This window comes from Sarcophilus harrisii, chromosome 3 (assembly GCF_902635505.1).
Source record: "Sarcophilus harrisii chromosome 3, mSarHar1.11, whole genome shotgun sequence".
Classification (NCBI taxonomy): Eukaryota; Metazoa; Chordata; class Mammalia; order Dasyuromorphia; family Dasyuridae; genus Sarcophilus; species Sarcophilus harrisii.
The window spans coordinates 578,606,212-578,620,282 of record NC_045428.1 but is presented as its reverse complement, the minus strand read 5'-3'; the positions used below and the strand labels follow the sequence as shown (position 1 = coordinate 578,620,282).

Here is a 14,071-nt window from a genome sequence, read left to right as displayed (position 1 = left end):
TCCCTCTCTCCTTCTCTCTCTCTTCCTCCCTCCATCCCTCTTTCCCTCCCCTTCTCTCTCTCTCTCTCTCTCTCTCTCTCTCTCTCTCTATTTTTATCTCTCTCTTTCCCTCTTGTTCTCTCTGACTTTCATCTTCCAGAGTTTTTCCAGACTTGAAAAAAACCACAAATCTTGGCAACTGAGGCTGGCTCCATGTATCCAGAATCTACCACGGGCTCGCCAGCACGGCTCTCTCTACGACAGACGGGCTCCCCAGGAATGATTTACAGGTGATTTTTCCCCTCATTCTGGTGATACTTGTATAGTTCCCTTCCTCCCCTAATGAAGCTTAAAGGGGTCCCATCTCCCCTACGATACAAACTCCTTTCCTTATTCTTCAAACAAGGCAGTTTTCAGTGATATTAAGAATATGCAGGTATTTTCTTTTTTATTTTCAAAGGGAAGTTTTGGAGGGGGACGAACAAAAATTACTTTAGGTTTGATCAGATGGTGCCTTCTCAATTTCCCCCCTTTCTGATGTTCTACTTGGGACCACAACCTTTTCATGCGGTCAGAGAAATAGTTCATTCTAGTTTTGTTTTTCTACCATTAATACATAATGGTCCCGTGGGATTCATCTTTCCTGCTGCTCTTAGGAAATGTGGAAAGATAACCCATGTGAAAGATGGAGCTTAGAAGCTTGTCCTAGTTTCTTTGACCCCCTTATTATGGGGCCACTTTCAGATTTAAAATTTGATTTTCTCTCTCTTTAAAAAATACATGTTATTTAACATGTATAGGACTGCCTGCCATCTAGGGGAGGGGCTAGAGGGAAGGAAGGGAAAAGTTGTAACAGAAGTGAGTGCAAGGGATAATGTGGTAAAAAAAAAAATTACCCAGGCATAGGTTCTGTCAATAAAAAGTTATTTTAAAAAAGATTAGAACAGGAAGAAAAAAATACATGTTGAAACTAAAATGGAAATTTTCTTAAATGTTTTTCTCAGGTACCTCTGCCTGAGTCCTACTCTGCGATCTCATTGGGACGTAGAGGTGTCTATGGGTTACCAAAGTCCAGCAGAGTATAAACTCAGTCTGGTTCTACCATGCTGGAAGGCTCTGAGAACAGGCCCAGTGACATGTAGACATGGCTGCTGTCAGAGAACTGACCCAGCTGAGAGTCTCAGCCACCAACAAGGTGATCAATAAATGATGAATTCATTCTCTGGCCTGACAGTCCAGGAAACAAAGGAAAATGCAAAATGGCTCTTAGTGCCTTTAACCATAATGATGACGTGGGCAGAAAACAAGACAGAAGGTACTTAGAAACACTGTAGACCACTTACAAGCATTCATTGAACAGCTGGTTCCCTCAGTGTGAGGGCTTCACTCATTGGCCAGCAAGCTACCATCCTCCTGGAAGAATTGAACCAATATAACCTGAGCGTTGCTCTGGTCCCCATGGCCGTTAAAAGACCTAGAAAGAAGCTTCCAGCATGGCAGGTGGATCCTCTGTAGAAGAATTACAGGCTGGCATAGGCATGAATTACCAGGGGTTAAAAAGTGGCTCTAACAGGAAAGGGAAAGCCCTCATGAATTAGAGCAATAACCCATCAAAATAGCAAAAGACCCTAAAATCAGTGTCTTTGTCCATCCTTGAGTTGTCTAAACCCAGTGGAGGCTCCCAAGTGTTTTCATGCCAAAGGAGTCTCCTGCCCCTGGGAAGCCCTGTTTGTTTTCCTCCTGGCACCGAGGAGACCTGCACATTTGTCTTGTTCTCTTTTGTTCTGTTCTGTTGTGTTTTGTTTTTTAACGTGCAGACTTAAAGCATTGGCTGGGGACTTTTTCCCTCCCTTCTCCCAATTGTTGCATTTAGTCTGTTCACAACTGTATTTTGTGCTAAAACAAGACGAGTGTGCCAGGGATAGGTTGCTTAGTTCCTGGCACAGGTGTGTGCCTTGAGCACTGCCCGAGATGCAGAAGCCACAGTGAGCCTCTGACTCCATCTGACACTGGGTGGAGCTCTTGTAGAGCTAATCACAGCCCACTGAGTTGTCTTCCCAAAGAGAAACCCACTCGATCTCAGATCCTGCATGATGGTGGTGAGGATGGGGATGGTTTCTGTGTTTGACACTCCTTGGTTGTTAATGTCCATTGTGGACTGTCTCTCTCTCTCTCTCTTCCTTTCCTTTGCTGTCGGAAGTACTCGATACGGGAGTCCCAAAAGACAGCTCCAGTTTTACAGGTAATGGAGACCTTTATTTTCTCCTAAGCTAGTGTGAGTGGCAGGTCAAGGAGAGGGGTGGGTGGGACGACGCCGTGCGTAGATGGCGCGGAGTGCCCTTCGTCTGCTGCAACCGTGGTGAGGCAGGATGGTCCTGCAGGGTTTCCATCAGAACGCGAGTTCCTTGGTAGGATCTCATGCCTCATTTATTTCTGAGAGCCACCTCGCCATGCAAACAGTCCCCATCTTTGAGTGAGTGTCTCGGTGGGATTTTTAAGGACCAGGTGTTCATTTCTCCAGTAAGCTCTGGGCTATTCTCTAGACCCTAGTTTGAGGGTGGATGTGAATCAAAGACTTACTGGATATTAATTACAGATCCAGAGATGGAAGGAGTCTTAGTCAAACCACCTCGTTTTGTCAAATCTGTTAGTTTACGTTTTGCAGGAAACTAAGGTTGTTGTAGATTGTGACTCACCCAGGGTCACACAGCTAGATCCAATAAAATAACACATGCTGAGGGTTTCACAGACCTTAAAGCTGGTGATCGAGGCAGCGGGACTGAACCCAGGCCCTCCTGACTCCAAGCCCAGGGAGGAAATCATGATTTCTTCATGCCAAAATCCCTCCCCGTACAATTATCCTCCCAGAAGGCTAGTACTGGTCAGTTTCCTGGCAGCCTTCCATTTTCCATAAAGAAAAAGCCCAGAACCTGTATGAAAAATATAAGTGTTCCAAGAATCAGAGAAGGAGAAAAAATAACTGTAGATAACAGGCCTTGAAGCAGAATCAGGGAAATGTCAGAAGATTCTCAGCCTTCAAAGCAGGCTGGGTGACCTGGGCACCAGGGACTTCCTCATTATGTGCCTCCAGGGGACTGGCGGAGACCCTGCGTCCCTGACGGGCTGCAGGGCCCAGACCTGGGGGAGTTTGTCCCGCCTGCCTCCCCACGCCAACAGCTACGGGACACACCAAACCTGGTCCTGGCAAAGGGAAGGCCCGTGAGTTTGGCCTTTGGGGCAGGTACGAGGGCACATGGTACAGAGTCAGAGGCTGTGAGGGAGGCAGAAGCCGCTGCAGGGGAGGCATTTAGTCTGGAGCTGCCACTGCCTCTAACGGGCCCTTGACCTTTGACTGGTAGCCTGGTATCATGGCAAGAATACTCATCCGGGGTCGGGAGCCCACCCATGTGTGACCTTGGCTCATGTCATGTAGCTTAGATGGTTCTTCATCTGTGAGAGGAGGAAGGTGGACAAGGGAGAAGCTGTATTTATTTATTAAACGCTTCTATGAGCAGAGCACCAGGAATACAAGTCCCTGTCTGCCTCAGTTTCCTCATTTGTAAGACAAACTGAAGAACAGAACGGCAGGCTGACAAGACTTGCCCTCAAAAAGCTTCCCCTCAGATGCCGAGAAGGGGGAGGGCAAAGGTACGCCAGGAGGTACAGTGGAGACGTGAGTTAGGTTTGGACTAGGCCAGAGCTGCTCTGGGAGAGCCCAGGGTGTTCTGGGGACAGTCTAGGGAGAAAGTGGAAGTTAGGGCCCCGGGAGAGAACGCATGACGGGAAACAGCCAGAAAGGAAACAGTCCCCTGAGGAGGCTCCATCCAGCTCTCCCCCCAGGAATCAGGAATCATTCCCCGCTCCAGGCTCAGGAAGTTAAATCGGATGCCCAAAGACAAAGTTCTGCAATTGTGTAACTCGCTATGTGACCGTCAGTCGTTGTTTTGGGGGTTTGTGACACAATTGGGGTCAAGCGGTTTGCCCAGAATGACACAGCCAAGAAGTGGCAGGTGTCTGAAGCCAGATTTGAACTCAGGCCCTCCTGATTCCAGAGCCAGTGCTCCATCTTGCTGCCCCTAAATCATGTCTTAAAATCACTTTAAGCCTCAGTTTTCTATTTGTCAAAATGGGGATTGAATGATCGGCCCACCTCGCTGGTGAATATGCTCTGAAAACCCAAAGGAAGTGACGATGAGAACCACCGGTGACACTAGGAGGGGCGCCCAGGGTGCCGCAGTGCGGTGAGCGTCCACCTTGAAGTCAGGAAGACTCAACTTTGTGAGTTCAAATCCAGCCTCAGACAGTTAAATAGCTCTGTCCCCTGGGCAAGCCACGTCACCCTCTTTGCCTCCGTTTCCCCATTTGTTAAATGAGATGGAGAATGGAAATGGCAAATTACTCCAGTGTCTTCGCCAAAAATCCCCAAACGGAGTCACCAAGAGTTAGACAGGGCTGGAAAAAACACACAGAATGATACTAGTAGCTATCAACCCAGTCCCCAGCAGGTGGAGCCCTCGAGGAACACCACTCATTAGCCACAGAACCCTGGAGCAGCAGCAGCAGCATTTCTTGCTGGGTTTCTCCGTCCCCGGAGTTCTCTCCATTTAGATGTGACCCACGATCTCCGGGCCTGGGGAGAAGCTGTTTCTAGAATGTGCGTGAAGTGTTTTGTCGGTGACCTCCACAAAGTTGGGGACCCTTGGGCCAGACTGTCCAAAGGCATCCCCCCAAGGAGGGGCGCCTTCCCCGTGTCCCTTAGCAACTTTTCTCAGCCTCAGTGGTACCATGAGAAGGAACCCAATTATTATTTTTTAAAAGAGTTTTTAAAACACTTTTAGCATTTCAAGATAATTGGTTTCCTTTGTGATCCTATATACTGGAGGAGTGTCTTTTCCAATTAAAAATGTGGTTCTTTGAAGGGATCCTTCAACTTCTCAAGATCCTGAAAGGATCCATGACGCAAAAAAGATTGCGAACTCCCTGCAATAGAGGCAATCCTGTGTGGTGGGTGGAGGGCTTGCTTGGAATCAGGGACACTCGGTTTGAGTTCTGTCCCAAACACATACTGACTATGTGACCCTTGATAAGTCAATCTTTCCATGCCTCAGTTTCTTCATCTGTAAAGTGTCAATAATAGCCTACTTCCGGGTTATTATGAGACCCAAGTGAATCCTATATATTCTTATGTAAGGGACCTCATAAACCCTCAAACATAATATATGCATGCTGCCCTCCAAAGCCTTTCTATGGCTTTAAGCCTTGATAGCTTAAATAAGTTATTATTTAATAGTTTCAAGTAAGCTTTAATAATATAAACCTGCACTAAAATTTTTGACATAGCCTCTATGTATAGATGTAGGTTTGGAGGGTGGGGGAAGGAAGGCGGTAACGTGTCTGACCTTGTGTGTTCGTCTGTGTAGGGAACTTCCAGTATAGAAACTCCCTCTGCCAAAGCAGATAGGTACCCTCTGGGTACTGAGACTTAGGAGACTTGCCTGTGGTCACACAGCTAGCATGTACCTGAAGCCAGGTATTCCTGACTCTCTAGGATCAGGTCTTTCTATCCTCTGCTATCTAGTTTCTCTCTAAAGTATTATAGAAGTACCCATTATTAATATAATTGCCTTTGGGGAGTAGGGGCTGTGCTGACCTACTTGCCTACCCAGAATCCTCTTCACGCCTTATTCAGCACCTGTCCTCCAGGGCTGGTTTCTGTGGTCAGATCTAACTGACCAGAGTATTGAAGATCTGTGTTGGCTCATCATCTGTATTAAGCGCATGGCAAAGAAGAGGGGGGTGATCTGGGCTCATCGCCGCTTACCTTTGGGGGCTCAGAGCAGCCCCAAAATGAGCAGAGAAATATACTCTTTTGTTTGCCTCATTCTGGGCAAGCTATGCCAGGGTGCACCATGAAACTGCACATTTACAGGCTTTTAGGAGAGCAGAAGCTGCTGAATAATTTAGCCTCTGTTTACCGAGATGAAAATGCCCTAATAGGACTAATGGATTTGCTGCTACAAAATTCTTCACTCTTGGGGGACCTGGCTCTTTCACCAATTGCTTCTGACGTTCAGCCACGACACTCCCCCTGATGAGGGGAGGAAAAACCATGCGCAAACTCTTTTGTAGCCTCTGATGGACCCCTAATAAACTAGACTTGTCTTGTTTAATGAGCAGGAGCCCAAGAAAGCAGGTGTGTGCTCTCCTTTAGCCTGTAGGAATGGAAGTTTGGGATTTGGCAGCTCTTTTGGGCGGCAGGCAGGAAGCTCGGGTCTAGTTATCCCTGCCGAGCTCAGGTGACCAGGAGAAAACTTGAGTTTGGACATCCCTCTCGCTCCCTGAACAGTGAGAAGCCCAGCTGACCCTCTGTCCTCCGGGGAAGGAGATCCCAAAAGGTTTGCAATGCCTCCTGATGTAGAAGAAGTGGATGGCAGTGTGCGGGAGTGGAGAGCAGAGGGCAGGAGGGCTGGGGGAGGCACCCTGGAGGGCTTGACTTTGCTGCTGGGAGTGCTTTTCATCAGCTGTGGATGAGTCTTGCCAGCTTTCCCTCTCCCTCTCTCCCTGCTGTCTCTTAGAGATGTCAACATTTCACATCTCCCTTGTTCTGGTCTTAACTAATACGCTTCTTTCTGGCTGTGGAGTCTGTCAATGAGGGTTTGTGGCTGCCTGGGAAATCAGTTTAAGGAATCACCCTCCCAGCTGGGACAGAGCAGCTGCCTGCACCTGAGCAAGAAGCCAGCTGCTGACTGACCTGGTCCCGTTGTTGGATTTTTTCTCTTTGCCAAAGTCATTTGCTTTTTGTTTGAATGGACATGCTGCATTTCTGAGCCGCTTCCTTCCTGAAAGATAACCCACCCTGCCTTTTGCTGCTTCCTTTGCTTTTCAGAACTTCTACTGGCTTTTTAAGAGACCGTCACTTGCACTGTAATAGATTTTTGGGGTGTAGTTCATGGGGGTAGCTCTTCAATCCTCTACCTCTGATGGCAACTCTTTGCAAAAGGGGTCTAGAATGTCTAATTCCCCGTGTGAGGTGTCCCAGCAGCATCCGCATTCATTAATGGATGAGAGCCTTTTAGTTCCAACTCTGTGAGCCATAGTGGCAGCGAGGGAAAATTCCAAGCCCCCGCCTCCCCTTCTACCAAAACGGACTCACAATAAGCAGACGTTGGAATGGAGGAAAAGTGTAAGGGCAGAAGAACAACAAGGACATGTCATTTGGTTTTGACTTTTGGCTTGTCTGCATCAGTGATATAAGGACATCAGGCCCAGAGTTTATTTTCTTGCTTTGGAAATGTAGGTAGGATGGGGTAGGATCATAGGACTGCGTGGAGAAAAGGTGGCCTGTTAGTCGGGCCAGGGACAATGATGTTATACTAAAAGTACGTCGTGAGGTGGGTGTTTATGTTATACTTCAGCCACTCACATGCTTCCACCCATGAGCCCGTGAACAGGACTCACATTCAGAGTCCGCATGACTGCAGGTCCCATTTTGCCAACAAAGAAAAATGTCAAACTGGCAGTGGGTTTCCCAGCACTCTTATTCTGCCCTCTAGACCAGTGACTCCTTTTGAGTTTCTTGTTTCATATTGAACTAGGTTGATCCATTCATTTATTTGTTCAATATTTATTGAGCACCTGCCCTGTGCATGCATTTCCTGGCTACTCAAATATCCCTCCTAACCCCGCAAGAGAGCCTCAGACTATTTCCAAGTCTCCACTCTCACCTTCCCTTTTAAAACATGCCATGGCCTGGAGGATTCAGGGCTGAAAGATGGAGCTTTCCTCTCAGTATATCTTTCAGCCCTGAATACTCCAGGCCATGGCATCATTTCTCTCCTCTTCAAGTTCCCTCCACCCTTTAGCCCCTTATCTTGAGAACTACAGAAATTCCACCGATCCTATGTTTAAAAACAGAAAATGCTATTGTGGTCTGTGCTGTCCACATAGTGAGAAAATGAAGACTAGAGCCCTAAAGGATTCAACTCAATATTTATTAAGTACCTAAAATTTAAGTATTTATTAAGTACCTAAAATTAAGTATTTATTAAGTACCTAAAATTAAGTATTAAGTAAGGGCTCTGGGTTTTCAAAAACAATAAATATCTGCCATTCAGGAAAGGCTTCTTGTAGGAACTAAGATTCAGAAGTGAAGGATTCTAAGAGGTAAGATACCCATTTCTAAGCTTGGGTAATAGATATATAGAGATATAGATTCCCATTCCAAGGTTGGATTTTATATATATTTATATAATTTATAAATTATATATATAGAGAGAGAGACAGAGAGAAAGAGAAAGAGAGATATACATTCCAAGCTTGGATAATATATATATATATATATATATATATATATATATATATATATCCATTCCAAGTTTAGGTAGTATAGATATAGATATAAATACCCATTCCAAGCTTGGATAATACATATATACATACACACTCTCACACACACACACACACACACACACACACACACACACACACGGTGTAGGATAATTTGAGGAGGGAGAAAAGAGTACAAGCCAAGCCATTCAAGAAAGGCTTCTTGTAGGAACTAAGCCTCAGGAAGTGAAGGATTCTAAGAGTTAGATACCCATTTCAAGCTTGGATAAAGCCTCTGCAAAAGCTCTGGAGTGGGAGGGAGGAGAATGGGAGAAGGGCTTGGGGAACTAGCAGGCTGGCAAGTTTAGCAAGAATATGGTGGGTGAAGGAAGTAAAGTAAGATCAGGCTGGAGAAGGAGCCAGAAGTCAGATTGTCTGGGCTATATGCACCAAGCTGAGGAGTTATTAGTCCGCAGAACTTAATTTTACATTTAAAATGGACCTTAAATATTAATCCTCTGCCCTCTCCCTAAATCTGACATCCCTGAGATCTAAACCTTTACCTCTTCTCATCATCCCCCATCTCTTGCCCTCAAGTCATTCTCACTAGAGGGTGTGTGTGCTTCCTGAGAGATGAAGAAGGTGGTGTTTTTTTAAGTGTTTCTGAAGCCTTGTATTTATTTCAAGAAGTAAGGCTGTTTTTAATGAGCAATGTCTTGAAATCTAATGGTTATTGATTTCTCTGTGGTTATGTCTGGCTGGAAAAGTGACGCGTCTTCGATATATCCTAGTTTTCAGGAAAAATTACCCTCCTGTCAGCCTTACTGGCATTCACATGGAACAGGAGCCCATGGGGCAAACAGAGGACGCTGGGTTCCCGTCTTTCCACATTGGGGCCTGACACATGCCCTGGCCCTGCTGCTTAGGAAGCGCCTGCTACACTTTCATGGGCTTTTTTAGGAGATTGGGAAGGAAAGGAGAGCGCCAGAGCCCCAAACAGCAGAAAGACGCTGTCCTGGGCTGCTTGCTTCCTCCTCCAGGTGACCTCCCACCTGCCACCTGTGGGCCTTTGCCCCTGTCCCTGATACTTATAACTCACCCTTCTCACAGCTGCCTCTTGGAATCCCCCAGCTTCAGCGCCCCCCTTCACCTGACCTTGGCTCCTACAGTTAATACTTTCCCCGTCCCCAAAATATGGACCCCAACTTGTCAAGGTTCACTGGCATTTCACGCCAATGGCACGGCCTTGTGATTAAGGAAACTCCATCAATGCAGATTAGCACCTTCCTCTGAAACTCAGTATCTCAGAGATGTTGCCTAGCCCATGAAGAGGAAAAATCACTTGCCTGGGGTCATCCAGCCCCTTCTGCCAAAGGCAGGACTTAAACTCAGGTCTTCTGGTCAACCCTCTATTAGTTAAACAGCAGCCTTTCTCTCTCCCAGCAAAATGACTTTTTATTTCTTTTACCTATATTTGGTATTTGCATATCTGTGTGCAGCTTGTAGCTGCTCCATATCGATTCATATTGATCTGTCTGTCCCCAGCACCTGGCACAAGGTCTGGCACACAGATGGAGCTTAATAAATGAATCCAGATGGTGCTGGCTTCTGAAACCAGCGGTCTTCAGTCTCTACCCTAAATCTGAACTCATCTTTCAAGCCCCAGTTTATCTTTCTGTTATCTATACAGCCATTGCTAGACAAGACCTTCTTACATAGACACCATAGTCTTCCTGAGGGACTTTAACCAAAGCCATTTCGGCTTAAAGCAAATAACGTTAGCTCCTTGATGTTGGCTGATTCAGAAATTAGGGATCTCCGTTCCATTCTGGGATCCTTCTTTGTGCTTTAAAGGCGTGACACCATCTTGCCTCTGGGTGGCAGTAGGAAGGACCCTATTTCACAAGTGTTTCTTTGGACCACATAATTCTGTTAATTCAACAAACTTATACCCTGTGCCAGGTGTTTATATGCCGGGGATAGAAACACTCAAAAAAAGTGCCTGCCGTTCCAGAGCTTACATTTTTCTGGTGGAAACATGGAGCACACAATTAATTTAGTATGGAATATGAAACAATTCAAGAAGGAAAGAACACTGCCATTTCAGAGGATCAGAGAAGGCTTATGGGATCTGCAGGGCTTTGGGTTGAAGTTGGACAGGACTCGTGTTTTGGATGAGATGGCAATGCCCTCGGGCTAGATGATATGGTTTTCTGCCACACACCCAGGAGAGCCAGCGAGGCAGAGTTGACCCCAGGTCAGAAAGAACCGGGAGAAATCTGAGCTCCACATGAGGAAGACTTATCCTAAGAACAAGTAGGGGTGAAGAAGTAGCGAGCCTCCATAAGAAGCCCCTCCCGAATCCATTCCTTCCCTTTTTATTTTCTAGCTGATCTCACTGCCTCTCTAGTCTACCCTTCTGCCAATTGCTGAAATCATCTTCCTAAGGCACAGACTCAGTCTGAAGTCAGGAGATCCAGCTCAGAATCCCAGCTCTTCTAATTACTTAACTTTTCCCCATTTCACAGTATATCATTTTGAAAATGTAAAGACAATTTTATAAGCTTTTGATTTCCATCTTTTTCTCTTTCTTATCTGTTCACAAGATGGCAACCAATCTGATATAGGTCATACATGTACAATCTTCTGACTTTTTTTTTTTTTTTTGCTGAGGCAATTGGGGTAAGTGACTTGCCCATAGCTAGGAAGTGCTGACTACTTCTAAGACACTTTGGGCCTCAGTTTCTCATCTGTAAAATCAGGCAGTTGGACTAGCTTCTGAGGTCCCTTCCAATTTAAAATACAGTGATATTAATGTTGAAATGGGTCAAAATATCGCCTGCAGCCCCAGCTGCAGAGGTCTCATCTCCTGTGTCAGCTCCATCTGTAAGAGCTCACGGATGCCAAATAGCGGGTGCCTCGGCAGGCACTCCCTGCCCACCCATGCGCAATGTCCTGTCCCCCTTCCCCAAGTGTTCCATAGCACAGAACCGTGCCCTTGTCTTATTCTAGTTAGAGCAAACTGGCCAGTGGGGCACCTCTGTGCCTCAACCCTGTGCCCTTCTGCAGCCCAGATTCTGATCCATCCTCTTGCTCTCCGGGCTGAGGTCTTCAGCACAGTCAGCAGGAGAGCTGTGGAAGGAACCAAGAAATGGAAAATTCATTGACTGGCTCCAGGTGCCAAGTGACACTGCAGACGAGAGCGCTGGCTTGGTGATGGAGCTGCGGCAGCCCCTGCTGCCAAAGGTTCACTTACCTCAGTGGCCAGGCTGGGAAATGGGAAGGCAGAGGAAGGAGGGAAGAGAGCTGCTGGCAGTGGGGCCATTGTCAGCATTGTCAGCATGATCCGGATATCCGAGGGAGCCAGGGACACACCATCATCTCTGGCCGCTGTGCTTGTGTACGGGCTGTGCCCTACACCTCCCTAACCTCCTCCACACAGACTCCCTAAGCCTCCATCAAAGCCCATCTCAGGTGCCATCTCTCCCTCTCCCCCCCTTCCCTCGCATAATATAAGCATGTGAGGGAAGGAACCATTCCTTCTTAGCACAGTGCCTGGCACATTGGGGTGGGGATTGAGTTAAATTGAATGATTCTTAAATTAAATTGAAACTAAAACCCACTAGGTCTATTTTTTTTTTTTGAGGGCAGAAACTTCCATATTTGTGTCTGCAGCACTTCACTGCACTTAGGAATGAACTTGGTTTATTTTAGGTGCTTGAATGTTCATTGAACCAAATTGATTGAATCATAATTATTATTCCTCTTCCCTTGGTTGGGTCAAGAGAATTGTGTCACTCTTGTCTCTGCAAACAACCTATTTCAACTTTTTTAGTCCCACCTCCCCTCCCCTCCCAGGTAAGGGTGCCTTTCTGCATTTGCATCCTCTGGGTGGGCTTGTCCAAGAGATGTATAGTTTCCACTGTTAACACACGCCCCTTGGCTTATCAATATAGATATAGATATATAGATATGTGTATATATGTTGATAATATATTTACATATATATTGATAAGCCAAGTGTTCTGTGTTAACAATGGAAACTATATATATATATATATATATATATATATATATATATATATAATCTCCTCATTTCTGGGAATGAAATGTGCTGTCCACTAAGAAAAAATGTACATTCACAAAAAGTCGTTCCAAAATGTGACTCCTTTCAATCTCTTTCCACTTTTCCTACCTCTAGTTCCAGTTCTGCCTACAAGGAACTCAGAGCCTTTCTATGCTCTCTGATCCATTTGCAATCTGTCTAGCAGAGGAGTTTTATGGTGAATAAGCCCCAAACCACAACCATCAAAACAGAAGTAACTTTGTGAGTGCTAGATTCAGAGCTGGAAGGAATCTTCAAAGCCATTGAATCCAACCCCTTCCTTCTGCAGATCAGGAGACAGTCTTGGGAAGGTTCCGTCACTTGCCCAGCTAGTATCTGTGGCGGGATTTGGAGCATGTCTTTCTGACTCCAGGTCCAGAGCTCTAACAACTACGTTAAGCTTCCTCTCAATTACAAGTCAGTGCCCAAGTTGAGGGGTCCTGATTGCCAGTCAATTATCCATGCACTTGCACCAGAGACTGGGTCAAGTAGACATATTGCCAGGGTATGGTCCAGCACTGTGGAAGAAAGAAGTGGTCAGGTTTCCAAAGTAGTTTCCCAACTAATTCAGATTCAGGCCTTCTGCATCAGCTTCCCCAGCTGGCTTCCCCAGTGGGCTTTAGTTTACTTTGCTGCCCCTGAATAATGTCCTTATTGGCCAAATGCATTGCCCTGCGTCTGGATTTTCTCCTCCCAGATTCATCCTTTACACATCTCTCTAGACACAGGACTGACACTGACTGTCCCCAAACTCCTAAACTCCTTTGTCTGACAATCAAAATAAAGATAATAGCTCACTTTTCTACTTCTTTTTCACTCTCTTCATAGGATCATCAATTTAGAGGTCAAAGGGACCTTAAGGCCACTGAGTCCAATCCCCTCATTTAATCAGGAAGAAACTGAGACATAGCAGGAAAGTGACCTCCCTGAAAGCTGGTAACATCTATTAAGTACCTACTACTGCACTAAAGTCAGAGACAAGATTAGAATTCAAGTCTTCTTGAGCATTCCAATGGTGCCCCCACTCCCCTCATTCTACTCTGGGACCCAGTCAAACTGGGTATCTCCGAATAACAGAAAACCAGAGTTGGAGAGTTCCTCAGTTCAATTTATATCTATCTGCGCAAAAAGCTGATTATATTCCAGCCACCTGGCCAACCAGCCTTTGCTTACAGACCAGTACAGAGGGAGCCTGCTCTCCTTCTAGGCAGCTCATTATTAAAATGCTTCTCCTTACCTCAGTCCTAAATTTGATTCTTTGGAACTTCAACATATTCTTTCTTCCATGCAGTGTTCTTTGCCCTCTTCCCGTCTCTTCCGTCATTCACTCCCATCACTTCCATCATAATCAGTCAAATTTAAATGGCACATTTTGATTTACAGCGGCCTTTTCCTCCCCACAAGCTCTGTGGGAGAATGTGGCTGGTATCATTGCTGTCTCCATTTTAAAGCTGAAAAGGAGGCTCAGAGAGATGGCGTGATCTGCCCCAGGTGACACAAATAGTCAGCGCTGAAATTCAAACACGGACCTTTCCTGACTCCAAGTCCAGAATTTCTCTTCTTCCTTCAAGACTTTCCTCCACATTTCTTATAATACTTTGTCCAGATGTTTCCTTTTTCCATATCCTATTTTACTAAATATCACACCTAGTTGTAGGCATT

General features: G+C 45.9%; 1 protein-coding gene across 8 annotated transcripts in view; it reads left to right on the top strand.

Moving 5' to 3' along the window:
• The window catches only part of KCNAB2 (potassium voltage-gated channel subfamily A regulatory beta subunit 2), a 133,269-nt gene that overhangs the window by 46,258 nt on the left and 72,940 nt on the right, over positions 1 to 14,071 (top strand). For 2 of the 8 annotated variants that reach the window (XM_031963756.1, XM_031963758.1), the window contains exons 2-3: positions 140 to 269; positions 2,180 to 2,221. In XM_031963756.1, the coding sequence (XP_031819616.1) occupies positions 193 to 269; positions 2,180 to 2,221 (119 nt within the window). In that variant the 5' untranslated portion in view covers positions 140 to 192. The other 6 variants (XM_031963757.1, XM_031963759.1, XM_031963752.1 and 3 more) reach the window with 4 other exon arrangements.